At 46.8% G+C, this 23,843-nt stretch overlaps 1 protein-coding gene across 1 annotated transcript in view; it reads left to right on the top strand.

The window, feature by feature from the left end:
• LOC135392516 (uncharacterized) overlaps positions 1 to 23,843 on the top strand; it is a 381,438-nt gene that overhangs the window by 289,142 nt on the left and 68,453 nt on the right. The window contains exons 2-3 of the mRNA XM_064623223.1: positions 1,534 to 1,608; positions 17,165 to 17,239. Of these exons, the coding sequence (XP_064479293.1) occupies positions 1,534 to 1,608; positions 17,165 to 17,239 (150 nt within the window). The remainder of the gene's footprint in view (positions 1 to 1,533; positions 1,609 to 17,164; positions 17,240 to 23,843) is intronic.

Genomic DNA, 23,843 nt, shown 5'->3' with positions numbered 1-23,843 from the left:
ACAGGGGCACTTGTTCAGTTCCTGCGGGTCTGCGGCCTTCTGGGCGAACTGTTGCCAATTTCGTGTTTGCTTTCCTCATTTGTTTCTCTCTTCTGCTTGTTTCTTTGCTGGGAATAACAAGCCACCATAGCGCAGGCTACCCTTTCCCTTCTTTTTTTTTTAGTAAGCATATCTCCCCGCCCCCGTTGCTACTTTCGCACGCGACGTGCCAGTCCGAAAAGCGTGGCTAGGTTTATTTGGGGGGGGGGGGGGTAAAATACGACCTTCGACGCTAGGGGCGACGTCAACATAGAAGTGGTCCATTAGGGGAGTAATGATTCTAGTGGTCTGGGCGCCCTTGATGGTATTCAGTATTTGAGGTAGAGGATCCGTCCTGTGGAGCCGTGACGTCGTCGGTTCCCTCACGTTCCACGAATTACGTTTTATGAATCGTGCTCGCAGAAGACCGAGAACGCATTTCTAATCGGAACCGACGAAATAGACTTTCTGCGTGGGCGCGAAGCACCAAAGATCACTAGATTGTTGTTAAGGGAAACTTTATTATGAACGTAATACACAAGCTGTACAGCACTGTGCGTTCTTAACAGTAACACGACCTCCCTACAATCGGTGGCCCCAGCAGAAAGTGCACAAGGGTTCGCCACAATGCGAGCAGTAAACATGTAAGTCAAAACCTGACCTTCATGTTTGCAACTCGCATTATTTGAAACCCTTGCACACTTTCTACTGGGGCCACAGATTGTACGGAGGTCGTGTTACTGTTAAGAGTGCACAGTGCTGTACTCAACACAACAACACCAACGAATCAGGGGTATCTCAGGTACCAAGCTCAGAGCTATAGACACCCCCGTAAATCAAACGGTGACATGTTATCTCTCTTTCCTTTTCAACGCATCGATAAAATAGAGAAACTTGCTCCTCAAAGGGAGTGTAGCGGGTTGCCGAACGGTTTTCGTTTCAAACGAAGCCCAATGCATTTCTTAGATGGCTCCTTTTCCCTCCTTTCAAAAGCCGCATTCAAGGTGACGTCTTATTTTTATTTGAAGAACTGGATACCTTACAAACGCATTAAGCCAGCCAATGTCCGACTATCTTATCTGTAAAAATAGTGCTCAGCGAACTGTGCTCCGTTTCTTCTTTCGACCCCATGAATAATATATCGGGTGTCGGAATACGCATTTTTCCATTATTTTTACTTTGAGAAAAATAAAAATCAGCCTAAACATTGCCATTTCTGTCTCGAGTAGATGATGGAAGAACGGCGACTATCCACGGTGAATATTTCAACAGCGTATTTGTTACTGGCTATATAGAAAATAGCCCCTGAAATGGAGATTGGTTCATTTGGGATTGAAGAAAAATTGGGCGAGAATGTATGCGTTCAGCGCGTTCTTCGGATGGCTGCACACAGACACTTTTTGGAATAGCCATCACGAATTTATGAGTGATCGTGCACAATGATGCATTTTCTTCATCGTGGGCAATATACACTCGACATTCAAAATGATTCGTCCGTTTTCGTTTGTCTTGCAGGACACTGGAATGGGCGCCGATTCAAGTCGTCCGCCGTGGTGCTCTTGCGGCCTATCAACAGTCCCTGGAAGCGCTGTAAGATATACCAACTTTTCCTTACTATTTTGCAGTGATGGCCAGTAGTTAACTACATGTAGTTAAACTACCTGATTGTAGTTAAAAAGTAGTTTTCAACTACTTGCAGAAATGTAGTGGCAACTACTAGTTAAAGTACTATTTCGAGTAGTTAACTACAGTAGTTAGGTTACTGCAGGCGCCAACTACTTCCGGTTTTGCCGCAAGCTTTACGGCACGATTGTGCTTCCGACTTTTACCTCGAGCTACTTGTTTGATGAGAACGGAGGTGCAGAGCAATTGTGCCGTGCATGTGTACTAAGCCTTCACTTTTAATACTTGTCTAGTCAAGCCTCATTTGCATGAATTTGCATTGAAACCGCATAGGATGGCTACGTGATCGATCGCCGTGGCTAAGCGAAAATATTTCACGGTCCACAGTGACGCAATCGGCGCCCACCACAATATTTGCGCGTGGCGCATTGATCTGTGACGAAGGAGCCTGAGTGTAAATCTCGTACATAGACCGTCGTATGTTGTACGTACCTTTATAGCGGAAGCTTTCACTCCATAGAAAATATTTCCGCAGCAAGCTCTTTTGTCAGCGCATAATATACAAGACACAGGCAGTGGATTTTACGACAGTATGTGAATTAGGCGACGTAGGCACAAGAGTATATTTTAAATATCATTATCACTGCTTGTGATTCATATTGAGGTGTCCAAGAACACTACAAGGGATTGGTGTTGATGGACAACGTTAAGTAGTTATAGATGTAGTTAAAATACATTGTGGTGGTTAAAGAAGTAGTTCTAACTGCTCCCACGAAAAGTAGTCGAACTGCTAGTTAAACTACTCCATCGCGAAGTAGTTAGTAGTTATAGTTAAACTACTGTAGAAGTAGTCAGTGGCCATCACTGCTATTGTGATACCGGTCACGTGCTCAACGAGCATCCTTTAAAGTGCGATTTTATGTCTACAGTGCCGATAAAGAGTTCGCGCAGATGTTCGATTTAGAGAAGAAGGCTTATCGTATTATAACGGAATCGAACAATCCTCGGAAGTGTCGCTTTAATTTGCTTCCATCTTCGACCTGTTGGCGAGGGTGAAATCCTTTCTACGCTGTAAAATTTCCGTGGAATCTTTCCCAAAATATTTTTATGGCTGCGCTGCTGCCAGAGATAACTCGGAAAATGCATGATTTTTTTTATTCCGTGTTAGCGCCGCGAAGCAACTGTGGCTATGAGCGGCGTACAGATGTGAACAGATGGAGAGAGAACAGCTGGAAGGAGTGGGGGACAGCGGGGTTGTATGCGTCCTGGGCCGACTTCAGGGGGAACTGTGCCGACATATGCGTCTAGAAAGTCACCGGAAAAGCAAGAGTAAACCGCAGACAGCCCATCCGGTGGTAGGATTCGAACCCACAACCTCCCAGTCCTCAGCACGACCTTGGCTACCACCCGCTCGGCCATGCTGCTGGTAAAAATGCACATGAAGAAGTTTCTCCAAACAGAACAGAGTAGGTTCAGTGCCAAGTTCAGTAACTACTCTCAGTGCATGCCAAATTCTGTTCGCAACATGTTTAATGTACATCTCCGTTTCCACACACGCTTCTAACCTCCCACAATCCCGTGAAAGCATTCAGGCGTGTGGGTAATCTCGTCCCACATACAAAATACGATTACCATGTAAGTTGCATGATCGAATTTACCTTCTTTTTCTTCTTCTTGCTTATATGGGAACGGCTCAGCCATAATCTAATTTGTGCGACGGAAGTTTTCACGGTGTGACACAGCCTTCGGCTCCCATTGGGGCCTCGCTGTAGGCAGCTGTCTGGGTTATCTGGAATACATGTGAGCTCGTCGCGACACAACGGCTGTGTCATCCTGTCTTCTGTTTTTCCTCCGCTTCTAGTGGGGAAAGGTTTTCTCCTCCGACAACGGTGGGTTGTTGATCGATAAGTATTAGGGCGCTGATCAACAGCATTCTCGTCGCGCAGGAGGTTCCGCTCGCTGGGGATCCAAAGCGAAACGAGATAGCTAACTTTTGAATTGACGGACGTAGACAAAATATGAGCATTGAAAAAAAAAAAAAAAAAGAAGACGACGAAGAAAAGAAAGTAAAAGAAACGGATGTTGGGCCTGGATCCTACCACCGCCTGGGTTATCTGAAGTTTTCCCCGAGTTTTCCTGCAGGCCTTCCAGAGGAATGTCGGCACAGTTCCCTTTGAAGTCGGCACAAAACGCATATTTACACCCTGTCCCCGTCCCCCTCTCCTTCTAAGCAGTGCGGCAATTTTGGCTTGATTATCATTTTATAAGAGCAACTTAACAAAGACCAAGAGGAGACTGTCCACGTCTGTACGCAGTTACTTTGCGGGTGCTAACACGCAACCTAAAAAAACAAAAAAGGAACGAATGCCAATGGGTGCACAGCATGCATTTGGTTGTTAAAGGGGCACTAAGGTGAAACTTTCTCCTGGTGGAATGACGTTGACACAACGCAAAAGGAACGCGATTCTTCCGTTGCGTCTTCCGTCGCTTATGAGCGAAAGAAACCGCAATTTACACTTTCCCTCTCCTCTGCTTCTCAAGAGGCGGGACTATGCGGGGCGCGCTCTTATTGGTCTATGCCTCGAACGATTTGTCCAATCACCGCGGCAGATCGCATGAGGGGACAAATCCCAGGCCTTTCCGCACAGTCGCACTTCCTAAGAAGGATAGGGAAAAGGTATGCGTATGTTGCCCTTTCCCGTTCCATTTGTCTTGATGTCAGGGTAAGGGCATCTTATGTTGTGCCAGGAGAAATGTTTACACTTTATTGGCCCTTTATCGGAGCCATTGTGGACGATTGTTTCGCTCTGATTGGGGGGCTCTTCAGCAGAGGGAAATAGCGAGGTTAGCGTGCTGGCCGCGCCATGTGACGTCCAGACTGGGAGGTACCCGGGCTCGAATCCAGGTGCCGGCTGTGCAGTCTGGGTTTCTTTTCTGGGTTTTCCTCAGACACTTTCATACATATGTCAGCATCTCGGCACAATCCCCTTTGAAGTCTGCCCAGGTGGCACATTTGAGCGTTAATCGTGACGTTGCCCACCTCTGTGAGGCTGACAACGGCAAGATCTTTTAGAAGCACCACCACCACCACCTTTAGCCTCCTCACAGCTGCTGGAGGTTGGGATTCGAGCTCTGCACGGGCCGACTTTTCCGGGCCCGACCCGGCCCGGGAGCATTGAAAAATGGCCCGGCTCGAGCCCGGAACTTCACGTTATTATGCGGCCCGGCGCGGCCGGCCCTGTGGCCCAGTGCGTACAGCCCGATCCGGCCCGGCGATTCAGCGATTCCCGGCCTAGTATTCCCAGCCGTGACGTACGCCTTTCTAGCGCTTATCAAACAAATTAATAAGTAAATTTATAAGAAGAGAAGGCACCGCCACAAACATACAAGAACTGGGGCCTATTCCGATCTAAGTCGGTAGCGCGAACGTGTCGTTTGGGAGCGAGAACACGTGGTATGTGACGCAACGTAACGCTATCGAAGAGAATTTGGTATTCCCTGCGCTTCAAACTCGTCGCCCATAAGCGACGGTGTCGCTCACGGGAACGACAGCCTCCATCCCTGTCGATATGGTGGATGATACTGTCGTTAAGCGGAGCGAGAGCTGTCAAGACAGCTGCAAGTTACTTCGCGTGGCTAAACACAACCACGGTTGGCGCCGGAGTTTAGATCGGGCGACAACGGGTTTGTATCAGATGAAACGTCTTTATTGAAACCACTTTGCTACAGAGACAATTCTCCACACCCCCCCCCCCCCCCCGCCCCACCTCTATAATATATATCAAACAATACACAAAGGTCTGCCTAAAGCTTACATTTATCCACTTGTTAACTGTCCTGCGGAGCTCCTTCTCTGGGAATTTAATATCGCGTCTAATTCTGTCCACTGATTCTAATTGCGTGCAGGTCGCCAGCAAAACGTCCGTGACTAAACTGCGGTGCTCTATCACGAACAGCAACACAATTTCATATTATTCGTGCGTTGAGCGAGAAGCGCGAGACTTCTCCATCGTCAACGCGTCGCCGTCTGCTTCCAAAATAAGGCATTCTGCGTGATTCTCCTCTTGCTACACTATTGACTCAGAGTGCGACGTCTCGTTCTCAGAAGTCTTAACCTCTAAAGACAGCCAACAAACTAAGCGCACTGTCGTTAAAAGCTACATGGGAATGCCCAAAGTGGCAGGTGTCGTTCCCGGTGCTCGTTATCGTCTTCTACAGATGCTCCTCTATCGACACCGTCGCCGCCGCTCGACAGCAGCTCGGAATAGGGCCCCTGTCCGTTCAACACCAAAACAGCACGAGACCAAATTAAATCCAGAACGCACGCGGGCAAGCGCGTTATCGTTACACTACCAAGTTTTTGTGGAGGTAGAGGATGTCGACAAAGTCATTCCCGCGATCCCTACCCCTCTCACCAAGCTTTGCAAACGTGTTTGCGAATTACGTGAAGAGTCAGGAGCAGTGTGAAGTGGCTTTGATAATGTTATGGAGGGTCGAATCATACGCATAATAGTCCCCCATTTTGTGAAATTATAACTGCGTGACGCAGTCGAGCATGACTCTCGGAAGCATGTTTGTCGGCCCGTGTCCGGCACAGCCCGGAGCACACAGCCAATAACAAGTCCGGCCCGGCCCGCGGCTCGGGCCGCGGGCCTGGGCCCGTGCGGGGATCTAGTTGGGATAGTATGGCATCCTTAATAAGCAATAGCCTGTATCTACGACTACGAATGGTCATGAAATGACCGGGGGTCGAAACCGGAGCTGAACACGAATCGTCATTTTTCTGTGTTCCAGCTTCAGGACATCACTAGTAGTAGTAGTAGCCATGTCCTATCCCTTTTGAGTCAGGGTGGGCTATGCTCGACTTCTGGTAGAAGGTTCGCCATAGCCTCTGGGACTAAATAAAATACACTAAACATACACTCATAAAATACACACCAGATAACAGAAAGAAAAGTCTAGTTTAAAATGTTCGTTGCTTCTTCACGGTTTGCGTCTCCTCCATGTCACCAGGCGGCGCTTGGTGGCTTCCACTTCCGCTCTTTCAAAAGCTTCATGCTCTGCTCTGTGGTTCACGTCAGTAGTCACGGTTTGTGGGCCTGTTTCTCGTTCTGTCTTGTCTTTATTCCGCCTGGCTGTCTTTCTTTGCATGGTAAAACCGAGAGCCTGGAATAGGTCGCAACTTCTTGCGCCACCGGGTAATCCTGGACACGATATGACGACGTGCTCAACATCTTCCAAATGGGCGCCACAAACTGTGCATTTGGTGTCCGGTTCGTCGAAAAGGTCTTGCCTCCTCTTCTGGGTCAAGAGGGACCCTGTTCGTGCTTGGAACACTTTCCATCATATTCAACAGGTGCCGCTTGCGTCGCCCCGTCATATGAATATGTGTGTGAATGAGAAATCATGTAAGAGTGAAAGTGGGAATCGAGTGAGTGAGCGGATGTGTTTGTCCCTTCAAATGAAGCACCCTTGGAAGTTGTTTCAGACTTGTGTTAGCTTAGCTCAAATGGTAGAGCACTGGACCGGCACTCCAGAAGATATGGGTCCGAGTCCAAGAACTGGATAACCTTTTCAGTGACTTCCCTCTTTCATGGTTCTTTATTTTGTCAGCTCTAAACCCGCACCTCAGCCGATATGCTTGAACCCGAACCGAATCCCAGAAAGTGACGGTTCCTATCTCTGGAAGTGACAACTGAAACTCAAAAAAATGAATGAATGAATGAGCCCCAGGAAGCCAGAGTAGGGAAGGTGACAAGCACACCAACTATTTCCATCTAATCAGCACTATTTCAAACCAACATGGGTTTCCAATCCTACCACCTGGATTTTCCGAAGACTCTCCAGACGAATGTCGGCATAGTTCCCCTTGAAGTCGGCCCAGGACGCATACTAACCCCCCTATGTACTCCCACCCCTTTCTGCTGTCATCTCTCCATCTGTCCACGTCTGTACGGCGTTCAAAGCAACAGTTGCTTCGCTGCGCTAACACGGAATAATAAAAAAAGATTCGAGCGCGTGCCTCCTTCCAGTCTCGACGTGGAAAGCGATCATCCTAACCACTATGACTATGCCACAGGAGCTGGCGAAATTGTTAGAAAACTGCAAATTAAATATCGTAACAAAGTCTAAGCTGCCACAAGACTAAGCGCATACACACGAGGCTTAGCAGACTGTGCTACAGACACCTGTAAATGTTAAGAGGGCGTTTTTTTTTTATAATTTCCACAGAAAGAAACTTAAAGGATTTCCATCCGGAAATTACAGCATGCGTCTATTTAAGATGTGTGCGACGAATACTAGAATACGCAGCACCAGTCTGGAACTCTGCTACTCAGCTCCTAATCGAGAGACCAGAAAGAAATTTAAAAAGACACAGCAAAATTTAATTATTTATAACCAATATTCACCACCAGTTCGTTCCACTCATCTCATCTAACTGTACTGGGCGCCTCTACTTTCACGAAGAAGGAAAGCCCGCATGAATTTACTCTATGATATTTACTATCAGAAAAATGGAAATAGCTCGCGAGAAATACTCGCTTAAACTGCAGTATATTTCAAATAGACCCGACCGTCTGCACAAAATAAAGCTGCAAGGAGACTGTTTTGAAATATTTTCGTTACTGGAGCAAACGAAGACTGGAATAAATTCATTAGTCAAATTGCCTCTGTCTCCGACCATGAAGATTTTCCTGACAGTCTCACCTCACTTGGCCTTGAATAGTAATTGGGGGAACCTGCCCTACAAGCTTCGAGATCGTCCGAATATTCTCTGGCGTTGTTATCTTCCAAACGTCAGTTCTAGGGCTGTCCTGTGCGAATGGTAATTTTGAAACCGAAACGGCAAGCTAGCACTCAAAGCAAATGAACACATGTGCCGAGAATATACGGATATGAAGCAAACATAAGTGGCACACTTTCGCAGATCCTAGTATGAATTAGTACCCGCTTGGTTCTGTGCGCTCGCTTCTGGCCTTTTTAGGCGTACGAGTGGCCTTTCCAAACTATTCGAGTATTGATCGAAATATGGCATTCGTCGAAAAAGTCAGACAGAGACTTTAATCGGAACAGTTGCTTTCCATCATGCATACTCGAGTATATTCCAGTTGGAAGAGTCATGGCTACGATTCGAAATTCTTTTCCAATATGCAATTAGTCGTTTCAGTATTCGAAAAATCCCAACATTCACACAGCCCTATAGTCAGTATACAGTCGTGCCTTTCCTTTCAGATGTATGTAATCAGTTCTTATCGTATTTTATTGTGGTGCTCCAAGGGCCTAGCGGCATTACATGGAGAACGCATAACAGAAATGAAAATGATTACAGAACAGTAAAAAAAAAAGAAAAAGACAGGAAATGTATTAACACTGGAAAAATAATACAAGGTCACAAACAACTAGTTGCATGATGAAAGATGAAAGTCACTGAAAAGGTTAGCCAGCTCTAGGACTCGAACCCACATCTTCTGGATTGCCGGTCCAGGGCTATACCAATTGAGCTAAGCTAACACGCCTTCTCAGTGATTTCCATGGTGCGTCATGTGAAGGGACAAACCAGCCACTCTTTCTCACTCATCCTCCTTTCATTCTTACATTTTTGCACACTCATACACGCATTCATACGACGGGATCGACGCAGGCGGCAACTGATTGAACAAGAAAGAACTGATGTTCTGAGGCTAGAACAACATAGAAGGAACAAAGGCCTCAAATGAGGCCTGAGGCCTTGTATGTATTTGTCCCTTCTATGTTGTTCCGGCCTCAGAACATCAGTTCTTTCTTGTTCAACTAGTTGCATAACAAGAATAGCATTGATTGGTAATACTACAAAGGAAAAAAAAAGAGTGGAGAACGGTTTTGAATGATGAATGATTTACAACTGAGGTGATGGATGAGGGCAAACAATTCCATAGTCGAATGGCACGTGGAAAGAAGGAAAAGAAAAAAAAGGAGTTGCTGTGGGAGAGGAACAGTTCACATTTCCTAGCGTTATTCAAGCGTTGGCTTGTGTAACGCGCTGGACGGATGTAAGGGAGAGTAAGCGGACGACGAGTGAAAATGTTTATGAAACAAATGGAGTGCTTGGAGATTACGGCGGTGATCGAAAGGCTCGTATGTGAGGATCTTACGTTAGTGATATTTCGTGGGCTTACGTCGCGCGACCGCTATGACCAGTGATGGCTAGTAGTTAACTACATGTAGTTAAACTACTATTTCGAGTAGTTAACTACAGTATATAGTTAGGATACTGCAGACGCCAACTACTTCCGATTTTGCCGCAAGCTTTACGGCACGATTGTGCTTTCGAGTTTAGTTGAGTTGATTAGAAAAGAAAAAAATTGAGAAATAGGCACTCATTACGAGAGCCGGCTACTCCAGATCACTTAGGAAAGCACAAATGGCTATCTACAATAAAACCAACTCACACTGTCCACACATGCTGTCCACATACACTGTCAGTCACACTGTGTCCACCAAGTTGGAGTCTGCGCAAAATCGCACGAACGCTTGCATGGCGTGAAACTGATGGTCGGGTGTCCAAGGGCCCAGAACCTTAACGACATCAAATGGTCTGCCATCCAGCCGAGCTAAGGAAGCTTGTAGAGATTTGTCTGTGCTGCTGATACCGTGGACAGGATAATAAGATATGTTCAGTGTCCTCAACAGTCCGACAGGTGCCACAGTTGGGTGAATCCGCCTTTCCAAGCTTGTGAAGACGTCAGCTGTAGGGCACGTTGAGGCGGAGCCGGTGGTAAAGTGACGCAAACGGATGTCGGGAAAGTAGAGGCAAGCTCCGGGTCAACGAGGTGTAGCAGCCAGGCGCGAGCCCTGCCAGAGAGCCACTGTGCCTCAGCCAGTTGGGTTGGCGACACAAAGCAGTCAACATGGCCCTAGCGTCGGACGTGGTGAAATATATGAGTTGTGACGCACGCTTCTGATGTGCTCTGCGTGCCGCCGCATCAGCCGCATCACGCACAGGTATGCCGCAATGTCCTGGAATCCATTGAAAGGACATTTACAGTTGTAGTTTTACGACATCAGCAATTACAGGGTTGCCAGCACTGGTAGTTCCTGCAGAAACAAGGGACTGCAGAGCAGCCTGCGAATCCGAGATAATAACCCAGTTGGTCCGTGAATTAGCCGACACTATATATTCCATAGCCATGAACAGAGCGTACAGTTCAGCTGCTGTCGACGATGTCGCATAGGACAAACGCACTCCACTTTCAACACCATAGGCAGGTATGATACAGGCACTCGTCGATCCAGTCGTTGTAGTGGAGCCATCTGTGTATACTACCATTCGGTTTCGGATGTTATATATTAAGTCGGCAGTTGGCTGCCGCTGGAAACAGATAGGTACATATTCCTTCACAGAGAGATTCGGAACCGTCAGCCTTACCCTCGGGATCGCCATACTCCAGACAGGAAGCGGTGACTTGAGCCGCCTATGTCGGGGTATGGTACCACGGTATGGTTGGAGAGCTTGTGAGGAGGAGGAGGAGCACGACCTCTGATGCATGGCATGAACTAGGTAGTGGCGATTATGCCGCGTAGACCAACGGGCGAAATGCCGAAGTGACTCTTGCATCTGAAGGGCTGCCAGCGGTGGTTCCCTGGCCTCAGCAATCGCCAGCTTGTTTGATGTGGATGCGTGGACACCTAAGCATACTTTGACGCTTTTGACCAGTACACTCTCGAGGACAGACTCTGTAGTGCTACACAAGCCATGTAAAATCGGGACATGATACGCCAATAGTCGGCGAATCACGGAGCGATGTAGAGTCATGATAGCTTTGGACGACGCTCCCCACCGCATGCCGCGGATGTATCGCATTACATTAACAGTAGAGTCAGTCTTCTCATTGATGTGCCGTACTTCTGCAGACCAGGACAGCGATCTGTCAACGACGATCCCTAGAAAGCGATGATGAGTGACTCTACGCAGGTGTTGCCCGTTGACTTGAAGATGAATGTCCTGAAGACGTTTTCTAGTGAAAGGTAACCACACCGTCTTTTGGTGCGAGATGTCCATTCCCCTCTGAGTCAGAAAGTCAGCAACTATGTCGAGAGCATTCTGCAGACGCACGCACAGCGCTGGCCACTGCTTACCGGATGACCATAGACATATATCATCCGCATAGCTGCTAATGTGCACTCCTCGCGGTAAGAGAGATGGGAGGGCAGTCAACAAGGCGTTGAAAAGTGTGGGGCAAAGCACACCCCCTTGAGGAACGCCAGAAACCACTCTGAACTTCTGTGTGTCTCCTTCGCTGGTACGCATGAAGACCGCTCGTCCACTGAGGTAGCTGGCAATCCATCTTAGCGCTCTGCCCATTATTCCCAGCGAGAACAACCCATGCAAGACATGAGCGTGACTAGCAGTGTCATATGCCCTCTTGATATCAAGAAACACGGCCGCAGTAATCTTTCCTTGCTCACGCTCTTCCTCAACTGATGAGACGAGGTCAACAACACAGTCCATCGTGCATCGTGCTCTCCTAAAACCGGCCATAGCCCGGGGAAGGCAGTTGCGAGACTCCAAGAACCACTCAATTCGATTAAGAACAATTAAGGCGCTCCATAATCTTGCATAAGCAGCTGGTGAGACTTATGGGACGAAAAGAGTCAACCGCATGCGGAGGCTTCCCAGGCTTCTGAACAGGCACAGCTTGAGACACCTTCCAAGACTCAGGCGCAAAGCCAAGGCTCCAGAGGTTGTTAATTATTTGCAAAAGGACACAAAAGGCTACTGGGCCAAGACGTGCCACCGTATGGTATGTTATTCCGTCCGGCCCTGGCGTTGTCCCCCGGCGAGACGACCGGATCGCTGTTTGTAACTCCTGAGCGTTGATATCAGTGTCCAGGATGGGATAAGCTGCACTTCTCGTAAGGTCTACGGCCTGGAGAGCTGCCTCGGTTGCGAGCTGGTACCGGCGAGAGGAAGCAGCTGCTGACGGCTTGAGCAGCATCTGGCAGAATTCTTCGCCGGCAGCGATTTCAGAGATGCCCTGATGTAAGGACAACGTCCGAAACAGGAAAGACTGAGACACGTGCGATCCTAAGGACTTTACTAGATGCCAGACACGCCCCGTACGTGGTTGCGTGCGGATCAAGGGATTCGCAAAAAGACTTCCAAGTTCTGCGTGATAACATGGCTAAGTGTCGACGAATGACAGTTTTCATCCTGCAGGCCTCACGGTAGTCTTGAAGGTTTCCAGATCTGCGGAACCGCCTCTCTGCGCGTCGACGGAGAGCACGAAGACGCTCATACTCCGCATCAACCGACGAGTGAAGTTTCGGAGCAGAGATAAGTTTCGATGAGTGGTGAAGAGTTGCTGACATCTGTGCCCGAAAGCTTTTCACGTCGGTACCTCCAACAGTAATCTCTGAATGTGCACTGAACATATTCCAGTCCACTACTCGCACCCTACGGTGTCGTCTAACTGTGAGCGAATGAGATATCAAAACTGGCAAGTGGTCGCTGCCTATGGCATCAGGGTTCGTCATCAAGTGCATGTAACGCGCTTGACTGTAAACTTGACCGGAATAGAAGGTGACATCAAGACAGCTTTGATATGATGGGCCACGGAAAAAAGTAGGGGACCCATCGTTTAGACTTATTGCCCCGGCTTCCTCGAGACAACTCTCAATGCACCGACCTCTTGAATCTTTCTGGGTACTTCCCCACAACACATTATGGGAATTGAAGTCTCCGCAAACGATGAAAGGTGAAGGCAGGGACATGAAAAAGGCTTGCATTTGACGCTCCGGGATATGAACGCTTGGTGCAACATACACACTCACAACAGTCAGACGCTGATTCCCTAGTTTGACACGGCAAGTAACAAACTCGAAGTCATCATCGGTAGAAACACGCCAAACGTCAGAGACGATGTCCTTCCGCACAGCCAACAGAGCCCAACTGAACCCAGCAGTCCTCTGCGAAGTATACAGTACGTAATTAGACAGCCGAAGCGTCGGGCTCACACGAGGCTCACTAAGCGCAAGGATTGGGAGCTGGTGTCTGTACACAAAATTCCGAAAGTCTCCTAATTTCCGCATCAAACCGTTGCAGTTCCATTGAAAGACTGTGGTTCTCTCATATTCACTTCCTATCACAAGCAGTGGGGCAGGACACTGGTGAAACAAGACCTAGCGACGGTTCAAGTGAAAGCAGGGCTTCCACCTCCGGTAGGCGCTGTGACTTTGGTTGAGAACGGATAATGGCACGAAGGGCAGCAAATATTAAAGGAACAATTACAGCCAACACTGGCTCAGAGCTACCATCCTTGGACCCAGGTCAACCGCCTTGTCAGGTGCACGCAGAGGAGGGCTTGCAGAGGAGGAACGTTGCACTTGCACCTGAGCATCAGGCGGACGATTGACATATTGGTCATTGATTGGTCTGGACCTTCCAGCAACCACCGAAGCATAAGGCCTCTGATTCCTAGAGCAAGACTCTTGCGTGTGGCACTTCCGAGAAGCGGGCCTCTGCTGCTACCCGGGCCCAACAGGCTTCACATAGTCAGGGTTCGCAACCGAGGTTTCTTTAACCGGGCGGCAGTTGCAGCCCTGGCGACCTCGCAAGCTCCATAGGAGGCAGTGTGAGAGCCACCACAATTAGCGCACCTCGGTTCCCTACGAGATGTACACGCCTTAAAATATGCGGCCCGGAGCATATCTTGCATCGTTGACTTCCACGACATTCGCGAGCGTAGAGGTCGAAACGCTGGCAATCGAAACATTGCACGCCAGGTGCAGTATACTCCATGACAGGATGACAAGTAAAGCCCAGGGGCACATCCCTAGGGAGGGGACGGCCCGGTGCGAAAGTTAGAATTACGCTGGGCTTCTGGCGCGCAATGGAAGAGCCGTCCTCTTCTCTTGAGTACCCAACTTCACGCCTCACGTGGATGACCCAAAAGGACGGAGATAGTCCAAGAGCTGGGCTTCGGAATACTACTTGGAAACGTTGGTAATTCACCCCATTGACTTGAGATAGGAAGCCGGTATATACGCTTGGACATCAACCCCGGCAACAGAGGATGAGCCTAAAAGGCTATTAGCAGGGCCTTCCGAGGGGACTTTAATAACCAGTACCCGGTCATTGGTTATGCGGTGAGACAGCACGTTCTCTTGAGTTCGCTGAACGATGTCACTTGCAACGAGGTTTGGATTAACCTGCAAAAACGAGAAATCAGGGCTGGTAGGCTTGAACAAAACTGGTATCCCCGAGGGACGATTCCGCTTATAGGTGACGACTTCAAATGGACGGGGATTGTCATCTTCAACAATTTCAACATCTTCAGCAATTTCAGTGTCCTCTGAAGCGGGACTTTCCACTGGAGGAAGGATCCCTTCAGGTGGGTTTTCGTCCTCTTGTCGTGGCCGCTTGACCGGTAGGCTCACCCTTGTAGTGTTGCGGGGGGATGACAGAGTCATCTCTTCATTAGTGGTAGAAACAGGTCCATAATGGGGCGACCGCCGCCTGACGCGTCGCCCATCGCATCTTGGGGCTCTGAGAGCAACCCTGAGAATATATACTCACAGCCTATCTGACAGAAGAAGCTACTTGTTTGGTGAGAACGGAGGTGCAGAGCAATTGTGCCGTGCATGTGTACTAATCTTTTAACACTTTTATCACTGCTTGTCTAGTGAAGCCTCATTTGCATGAATTTGCATTGAAACCGCATAGGATGGCTACGTGATCAATCATCGTGGCTAAGCGAAAATATTTTACGGTCCACAGTGGCGAAATCGGCACCCACCGCAGTATTTGTGCGTGGAACATTGATCTGTGACGAAGGAGCCTGAGTGTAAATCTCGTACATGGTCCGTCGTATGTTGTACGTACGTTTATAGCAAGCTCACCTTTACCTTTATGCCATGCTTTATACCTTTATGGCGGAAACTTTCACTCCATAGAAAATATTTCCGCAGCAAGCTCTTTTGTCAGCGCATAATATACAAGAGACAGGCAGTGGATTTTACGAGAGTATGTGAATTAAGCGACGTAAGCACAAGAGTATATTTTAAATATCATTATCAATGCTTGTGATTCGTACAACCCCCTGTACAGCAGGCAACACTGAAAATTGGTATTACACACTATTACATCGGAACTTCGTTATTTTAGTAACCATATTATTAGTTTTCCTGTTTACCTATGCGTTCTGAAACCCCTGTTAACAGTTTAACCTGTTAACCCCTGTATTTGCGAAGTAACCCAGCGCTGGCCGCTGTTCGATGGAGGCTCTCCCTACTTCTCTGCTGCGCCTGCACGCTCCTTCTGTTCGCGGCCTCTTTCGAACGAACAAACTCTCTGTGAACCTCTGTGAACAAACAAGTGCCGACGCTGTCTGGCTTCTTGGACGTCTGACACATTTTTTTCGACGGCTCAGCATTTCATTTCAGTTCGCTTATCCGTTTATCCTCAGATGTGGATCGTTGTGTGGATTGCAGGGGCGGATTTCATAGTGGATTGTGGTGGATTGTTATGTCGGGGCCAGCGTTATACGCATGCAATGTGGTTGCCGCCGTATGTGTCAGGAGTACGGATTCATTTCGAATACCTAGTACAGTGTTGCCCGTAATCTTTAATTGTAATTTTCTAATTGATTGCGCCGTCGATTGGAATGAAACTTGCGCAGTTTTTGTCCTGGTGGCTTGGACTATCGAATAGTCACACTAAATGACATTTGATCGGTTCTGCTTTACAGTACCTTTAAGAAAAAATAAAATGGAGATTTTGGCTTCACTAGTGTGAGGCCCGCAACCCCACATCACTTGCACCAGTTACTTTAGTGGAAAACACCAGTAATAATGATGCCAATGAAGAGGAGGAGGAGGAGGGCGAAACAACCTTGTCTTTGTGCTTTTTTCCGTGCTGGGTAATGTCAATCTCTTCTATAGCACTGCTGGGCTGGCTAGTACGGTTACCGGTCCTAATTCTTTCGTTGGTGGAATTAAAGGAATGGAATGGGGTTACCAAGCCATTCCAGGAGTGGGAATTGACCATATCTTTTCATTCCGAAGAATTGAAAGGAATTGAATTATCACAAATCTTCATTCCTCGGAATGGAATTGGAATGGAATGGGTGATCCCATTCCGCAACCCTGTTGTCAGTCGTTTACTTGTTTGTAGGTCTTGTACAATTAGCTGTGAGACTCAAACCCAAACTGCATTTTATCCGTTTACATCTTTCCCTAATCTTGCTTTCTGCATTTCTGTGATCACATTCATTTCCTGCTAACAAGTTAAAGGAAAAAGAAAAATGTCTTCTCTTCTTACAATTAATTCCCCGGGTTCGTGATTCTTTTTTCTTTCTTTTCCTTTTCCCGTGGGAGAGTCGCGCAGCTTTTAGCAACACCTTCTGCTTCGAAACAAAGCGCACGGGCACCAGACTTGTTATGCCATTTTCCACGCTTACCTCGAGCGTTAACAGTTGAAACGCGCCCCTTCAGTCAGTCTTGTTGTTTGTTACACTCCATAATCCTCCTTCCTTTATCGTTTCAGTCACCTGTACGCCGTCATGCTGCTACAACAGTTGGAACCAGGATGTTTCGACAATCTCACTCTTCTGCGTGAAATGTATGTTTGCACTCTGTCATCGAACTTTTATGGCGTTGTTTCGCTTTTATGGCAGCTGGCTTTGTGTACTTGCTCTTGATGCTTGGTCTTTTTTTTTTTTTCGTTGTTGTTTTGGCGCGACAACATCGGAGGTACAGGTTGGGACAAAAGGTTACGGAACAAGCAAGCAGAGTACTTTTTCTTCGGTGTGACACCCTAGCAGCCGCCGGAAGCGGGTGAGTTCACTCTTTCGGAGGGGTGGACGGATGCAATGTTGGCGACACACAGCGGTATCTTCCACTTACCAGGCACACCTAAGGGACACCGGAACTATCACTGTGCGTCGCTAACAGTGCACCCTTCCATCCCGCCAAAGCGGTGAACTCACCCACTTCCGGCAGCCGCTAGGGTGTCGCACTCTCCCGCCGTAAAAACCCGTACGGACCTTTCTTCCCTCCGGGCTGTTGACCCACAATTCGCATGAACCTTTAAACACGTCACACCTAACCCTTTAAATACCATGCCAATGATGAGGACGGTGCCCAGAAGAAGAACAGTCTCTGTTCGAAATATCGGCGGCTTCTGTCCTGAGGCAACTCCCTTCCTAAGGCGCTGTTTAGTTTTTCACGCTAAGTCGTGTCGGCAGTTTAAAAAAAAAATCCTAGTTCTGACGGAATTCTCTGATGGAATGGAGTGTTGCGAGAGAGAAAATGACGCTCGATTGCACTGCGGAAGTTCGATTCTCGATGGACCTACAGAATGTCTCAACCAAAATCAGTAAGAAACACAGACGACCCCAAGCCATTCCTCACTTTAATGTTGCTTGTGTGAGTAAATTAAATAAATTTGGATACCTCACCCCTTCTATTTAACCGCGGCAGCAAAACAGGGCTCTGGGATTCGCCAAATCACGGAAGACAAGCTAGAAGTATAATAGTTGTGCTATCTACATCCACTTCCACTTTGATGTCAATGCATCAAAGGGAATGAACCCTGCCATCGTTTTGGGCCTTCAGTTCTGGAGAGCGCTTTCTCTTTTCCTTTTTTTTTTTACTTTTTCTGTTTACTTCTTGAAGCGCTGCGCACATTGTATATTTTGAAAGCCTTGGAAACAAAAAAAAGAACGGTAGCAAGAGAGATCAAATTGTGTCATGATGGGACTCTGAAAAAAGAGAAATTTTAATTATTTTCATGTTTTTACTTTTGTGGAGCCTCCCATCAAGCCATTAGACCCTTAGGTTCTAATGGTCCCATCAAACCGCTAAACCCTCTTGGTCCTATTGGAGATGTCCGAAATTATGATAATAATAATAATAATAATAATAATAATAATAATAATAATAATAATGTTTATTGAGTAAGGTGCCTGCAAACAGAAATGCCTACGCAGCAGTGCACCTGTCAATGGCCCAATGCAACGTGAGACGTCGTGTCTATAAACACTAAAAGATGGATGAAACAAATCGAGTTCATGTGACACAGAAGAATTGAAATACATCTGAATACGCCTTGAGGGAGATCGACGTGCCAATATATCGTTCACATAAAACAAGGAGTTGCGGCGAACAGCACGTTGTGGTACGTTGAAGTCCAATAGGCTAATTACAGCATCAACATCTAAGAGATTGTGAAGACACTTATACAAAAAAGTGACGTCGCGCATGTTTTTATTATGGAGCAAGAAAGACGAAAAGTAGTGTGTGATGCGCTCATCACCAGGATGTCTCGTTGCAGCAATTTTCAAGTAACGTTAAACACAGAGTTCAAGCGCGTGACATTGGTGGCACCGATGCAATTCCATGCAACCGAGCCAAACTCAAGCACGGGCAGTAGGAGAGACTTAAAAAGAGCGTGGTAACAATCAGGATCACACAGATCTCTAGTCACTCTACATATAAGCCCAAGAAGACGATACGCCTTCCCAACAATATAATCAACTCAACAATATAATCAATGTGAGTATTAAACGAGATCCCTAGTGGATGTCACCCTACATAACTCACTGGCGAATAATTTGTACACGTAGGTTATAGAGTTGATCTTGTTCGTAAAAGATAGGACTTTCGTCCTGTTGACTTTCCATTAGGATTGGCTCTGATGGATTTTTTTCGATCGGTGAAGTTCTGTTTTCAGAGTGTAGATAAAGCAAGAAGAGTGCGGAATCAAATGCTCGACTATTGGTTGAGGGCGCGTAGCATTTGACTCTGCGGCCATCGAGGGCGTTTAGTGGCCGCTCCGGAGCGCGAGTGTTTAGCTCTCCTGCCGTTAAAGGAGCAGTCTAGAGGTACACAACTTTGTTCTAAACAGAAAACTATACTAAACAAACAAACTAAACTAAAAAGAGAAACAAAGTTGTGTGCCTCTAGACTGCTCCTCTCTCGAAATACTTTGTTTTACAATAAACGGCTTGAATCCGATAAGGAATCAACGGCGCGAAAACCCCGCCCAAAAGACAATCATTAAAGAATCCGCTATGAAAGAAATATTGCTGCAAAATATATGGTTAAAAATAAACTGCTTCAAAACTCCGCAAGAAACTCCGCTGTCGTATTGGATTACAGGATGTAGTATAACCTGTAATCCAATACGACAGCGGTGTTTCTTTCCTTACAAACCAATAAACGAACGACGGCGGAGGAATACATATGCATCTTTACTCAGAGGATAGAAGTACGATGTAGCTTACATTGGAGATTTTGCCTTTGTTCGCACTCACCCCCTACCTAGTAGACGGTCATGGCTGCCATATTTTTCTGTGTGTGTGTGAGGCGGTGCGTGACCCAGCACATCATCGTCCCATTTATGTGTGTGTGTGTGTGTGTGTGCTGCGTTTTATTTTCTATAGTGTAGAAAGGGGGATATATTTATTAGACCAAAGGAAAAAAAACGGCTATGCATTATACGCATGTCTCGCGTTATTTCGCTTGTCAAAGCATCGATAGGAAGAGTGACAGTTCTCGCTTTTCTTTCTTTCGCTCGTTCTTTCGTGCATGTGTCCTGGGTTCGCTTTACACTGACGTTCAAGCGGAGCGCGATTGCTTCATTGCCAACCGCACACAGCTCTTTCAGCAAGAAGCTATACGAACCAATGCCTTCCTTAAATCCATTGGGCTTTTAATGATATATGCTGTGACTAGCCGCATCCCGCCCATCGAGGAATCGTTGCTTCATCGGCTGCGGCTGAATGTGGCACGAACTCCACTCCTCCTATTTAAGATGAGTCAGAATCCATTGCCTCTTTAGCCCCACGTGCCACATAGAAGCTGACGTGCCACACATACTCCTTGCCTGCCAGCGGCATACCAAGATCACCGGTCGAGTCTCCGGCGCCGTCTCGCTCATCTAGGCCAGTGTTTCCCAAAGTGTGGTCCGCGACCGTCTCTCACATTTCAGTGAGGATTTCCGTCCCCACAAACACGCTGTCGTACATGCTGCCCGATTTCCAAACATCCTGAACTTCCAAAATTGCTACAAGCATGCTTCAACGGCTAGCTTCTAATTTCAGATGGAAAAGTCCAGCAATGCACGTTTGTCCGCGTCATACACATACAAACAAGAAGAAGAAACCAGTACGGAATCGTTTCTGAAGCTGTATCGAAAGCACGCAGCAGCTGACGAGGTTGCTGGTTATGCACTGGCTGTGACGGTGTGTTGTGTGTGTGGGGGGTCCGTGAATTGGTTCTCATCGCTTCAGGTGGTCCGTCACCGCCAAAAGTTTGGAAAACACTGATCTAGGCTGCCGAGAGCTTTCCCTCGCGGTGCTACTTGGCCCTACCCAGCACGCTGAAGTCACGTCTGCGCTGACACGATTCCTTCGGGAATCTACACTCCTGGGCATTCTCTGATACGTCCTATGCACAACGATTAGTGAAGGAGCTGTTTATTCTGTTTTTTTTTTCCATAATTTTCTGTGTCTCAGCTGCTTGCATATGCTTGTGTTTGCTTGATAGCTTTTGGGAATAGCAAGCCTACACCGTGGCTAACCTTTCCCTTCTCTTTATTTTTTACTTTGCATTAAACATATCTCCCACGGTTGTTTCGCGTGCGAAGTATCGAAATACAAGGAGCCCAAAGGAATTCGCCGACTTCGGGACTATTTCTCGACGCTGATTGTCCATTTCAGTCGCGGCAATACCACGTCACTATAGCAACCGTAGGGTGGATTTGGGGTATTCTAAAACGATTTATTTTTAACGATATATAACTAGACGTGGATTCCGTAGCATTTTTATTTACGCGATGATAATTCAGTGATTAGTCTTGTGCGTTGATTTTTAAGACTATATTCTGGGAAATTTATTATAAACGATGGCTACTTACGCGTTTGTTTTTGAAAGGTTATTTTTCATGGTTGCAAACGGGATACACCCTACTCCACGCATTTTGTTTGGTTCCATCAAAGTATTGTTAACGCTATTGGTGGTTGTCCTAATCGTAGAATGCAAGGATGAAACCCGACACTGATAGAAAATTATTCGACGACCAAAGACCCCACAGAACAAAACAAGTGTCCGACGCACGCGTGCTGTATACCGTTCCACCTTTAGACTCTTACCCCCGAATTCACAGCCGCACCTTGACTTGCGCAACTCTGCGCCAAGATCTGTCTCTATGGCGGGCTACTGTCTCTGCTCAAGACGGTACGAGTGTTTCTTCTTCTTCATTAGGGGGTAGGGAATGTTAGCCCTCCCGCTGGCTTGCTTTGTCGAGTTGCAGCCGTTTAACTTTAGCTGCGTCTGGGGGCGAGATTTCAGTACAATTTTGCGCTTCAAATTTGCTTAGAAGCATGAAAACACAGCAGCAACACTTGAGCAAAGACCCCGTAAGAAGATCAATGATGTATCAGCTCATATAAAACGAAGACAAGATTCTGAATGCCAAGTGGCTTTCCGAAGCTACCTATGAGGTGCCCGTACTGGAGCGTTATTCAAGTCGGGTTCAAGGTAGCTCGAGCGCCGACTTGGTGATGGTGATGGATAAAAGAAAAAAATGGGGTGGTGAGTCGCGACTAAATGGAACTGGCTTCCCTAGTACACCTATGCACGTACGTAGAGCAAAAAAGACAAAAATGAAAAGAGGAACGACAGTAAGAAGAGCAGTTCCATCGGTGAAAGGAAACGAAAACACAGTCAGAGCAGAGAGACAAAACACCGTGTGAGTCACAACATAGTGTCACGGTTGTCGCTAACAATCAACGCAATGGTCCCGTAGTCGTAATGTAGAGAAGTCACAAGTTACAAAGCACTGATAAATTTGGTTGACTCAAACTGAAGCAGAACCTGCAGTGCGACTGTTTGGTGGTGTGCTGGCCAAGGACCTAAAATTTTCGCGGCGTCAAAAGGGCGGGAGTCCAGACGTGCGAAACTTGCTCTGGGACCCTAGGACTGTCGGCGTATTTCGAACAATCAAGGAGGATGTGTTCCGAGTGTTCTGGGAAACCGCATTGGCCGTAGTTATGGGAAGCACAGTTGCCCAGTTTATGGTGCAAGCGAGCGATACACAACTTCTCGATAAGTTGTGTATATACATGTGACTGTAGAAAGTATATAGAAATACATATGGTCCGTTTATTGCGAGTAAGAGAGGAAAACCCGCGATTGTGTGGCACTGCGTATGCTTGATTTTCTATGGACATAGTGAGTGTCTCAAACCAAAATAAGTAAGAAACACAGATATTATGGTGATGCTACTCCTCACCTCACCGTTGTTTGTGTGTATAATTGAATTAATCTTAGACACGTCACACTTTGATTTGACTTAAAGGCGAGCAAGACTCTCGGATTCGCGGAAGCTCTCAAAACAAACACTATATAGTATCTGTTCTTTATTGATTGATTTAAAAAAAAAATATGGAGAAAGCGTCACTTCCTTTCTATGTGCGCTTTTTCACTTGGGAGCCCTGGTATCTTTTTCTTTTTTCATATCTTTTCTTTTTCATTGTTTGTTTGTTTTTCGATTTTAAACTTATTGTCCGTTAGTGGAAGTCCGGGAAACCAACAAAGAAAAGGGGCGGCAGAAAATGAAACGTGTGGTGGCAGAGGTTGCCAAAAAAAAAAAAAGAAAAAAGAATGTATGTCAGAAGGAAAAATTCTGACTTGTACAGAAAACCTGTGGTTTAAGTAGTAATTCTTTTGGAAGTAGTTAGGATCTCTATCACGTTCTATAGAAAGTGTATAGACAGTAGATAAGTATTTTTTTGTCAGAAATCCTTGCGATTTTTAATACAGGCTGCGTGCCTACTATGTATAAAGAGCCTAAAATACGCGTGTATAGACTGTCCACTGGTGAAATAAATAGGCGTTCTATAGAATGTGATGTGCCAATTATCAGTTCGTTGCCTATTCAAATGTGTTAACAACGTGTATAGGATCTCTATAGACAGACTAAAGGTTCGTAGGTATCTTGTTTATAGAATGTCTATAGACAGCAGACAACTGAACGTAAGGCGCTATACGGGACGTTCAGTCGAAGCCTACGCGCAAGGGACGCAACAGGTCCAGGTAGGGATGGAGACGCTCGGAATCGGAGCTTACTGTCAACCCTGTATAACGATGAAGACTGTGCAGGTGTAGACGCCCAGGAGGTGTAGAACCACAGACTTGAAATTATCACCACACGTGTCAAG

This window comes from Ornithodoros turicata, chromosome 4, assembly GCF_037126465.1.
Source record: "Ornithodoros turicata isolate Travis chromosome 4, ASM3712646v1, whole genome shotgun sequence".
Classification (NCBI taxonomy): domain Eukaryota; kingdom Metazoa; phylum Arthropoda; class Arachnida; order Ixodida; family Argasidae; genus Ornithodoros; species Ornithodoros turicata.
This window is presented reverse-complemented; position numbering and strand designations above follow the sequence as displayed.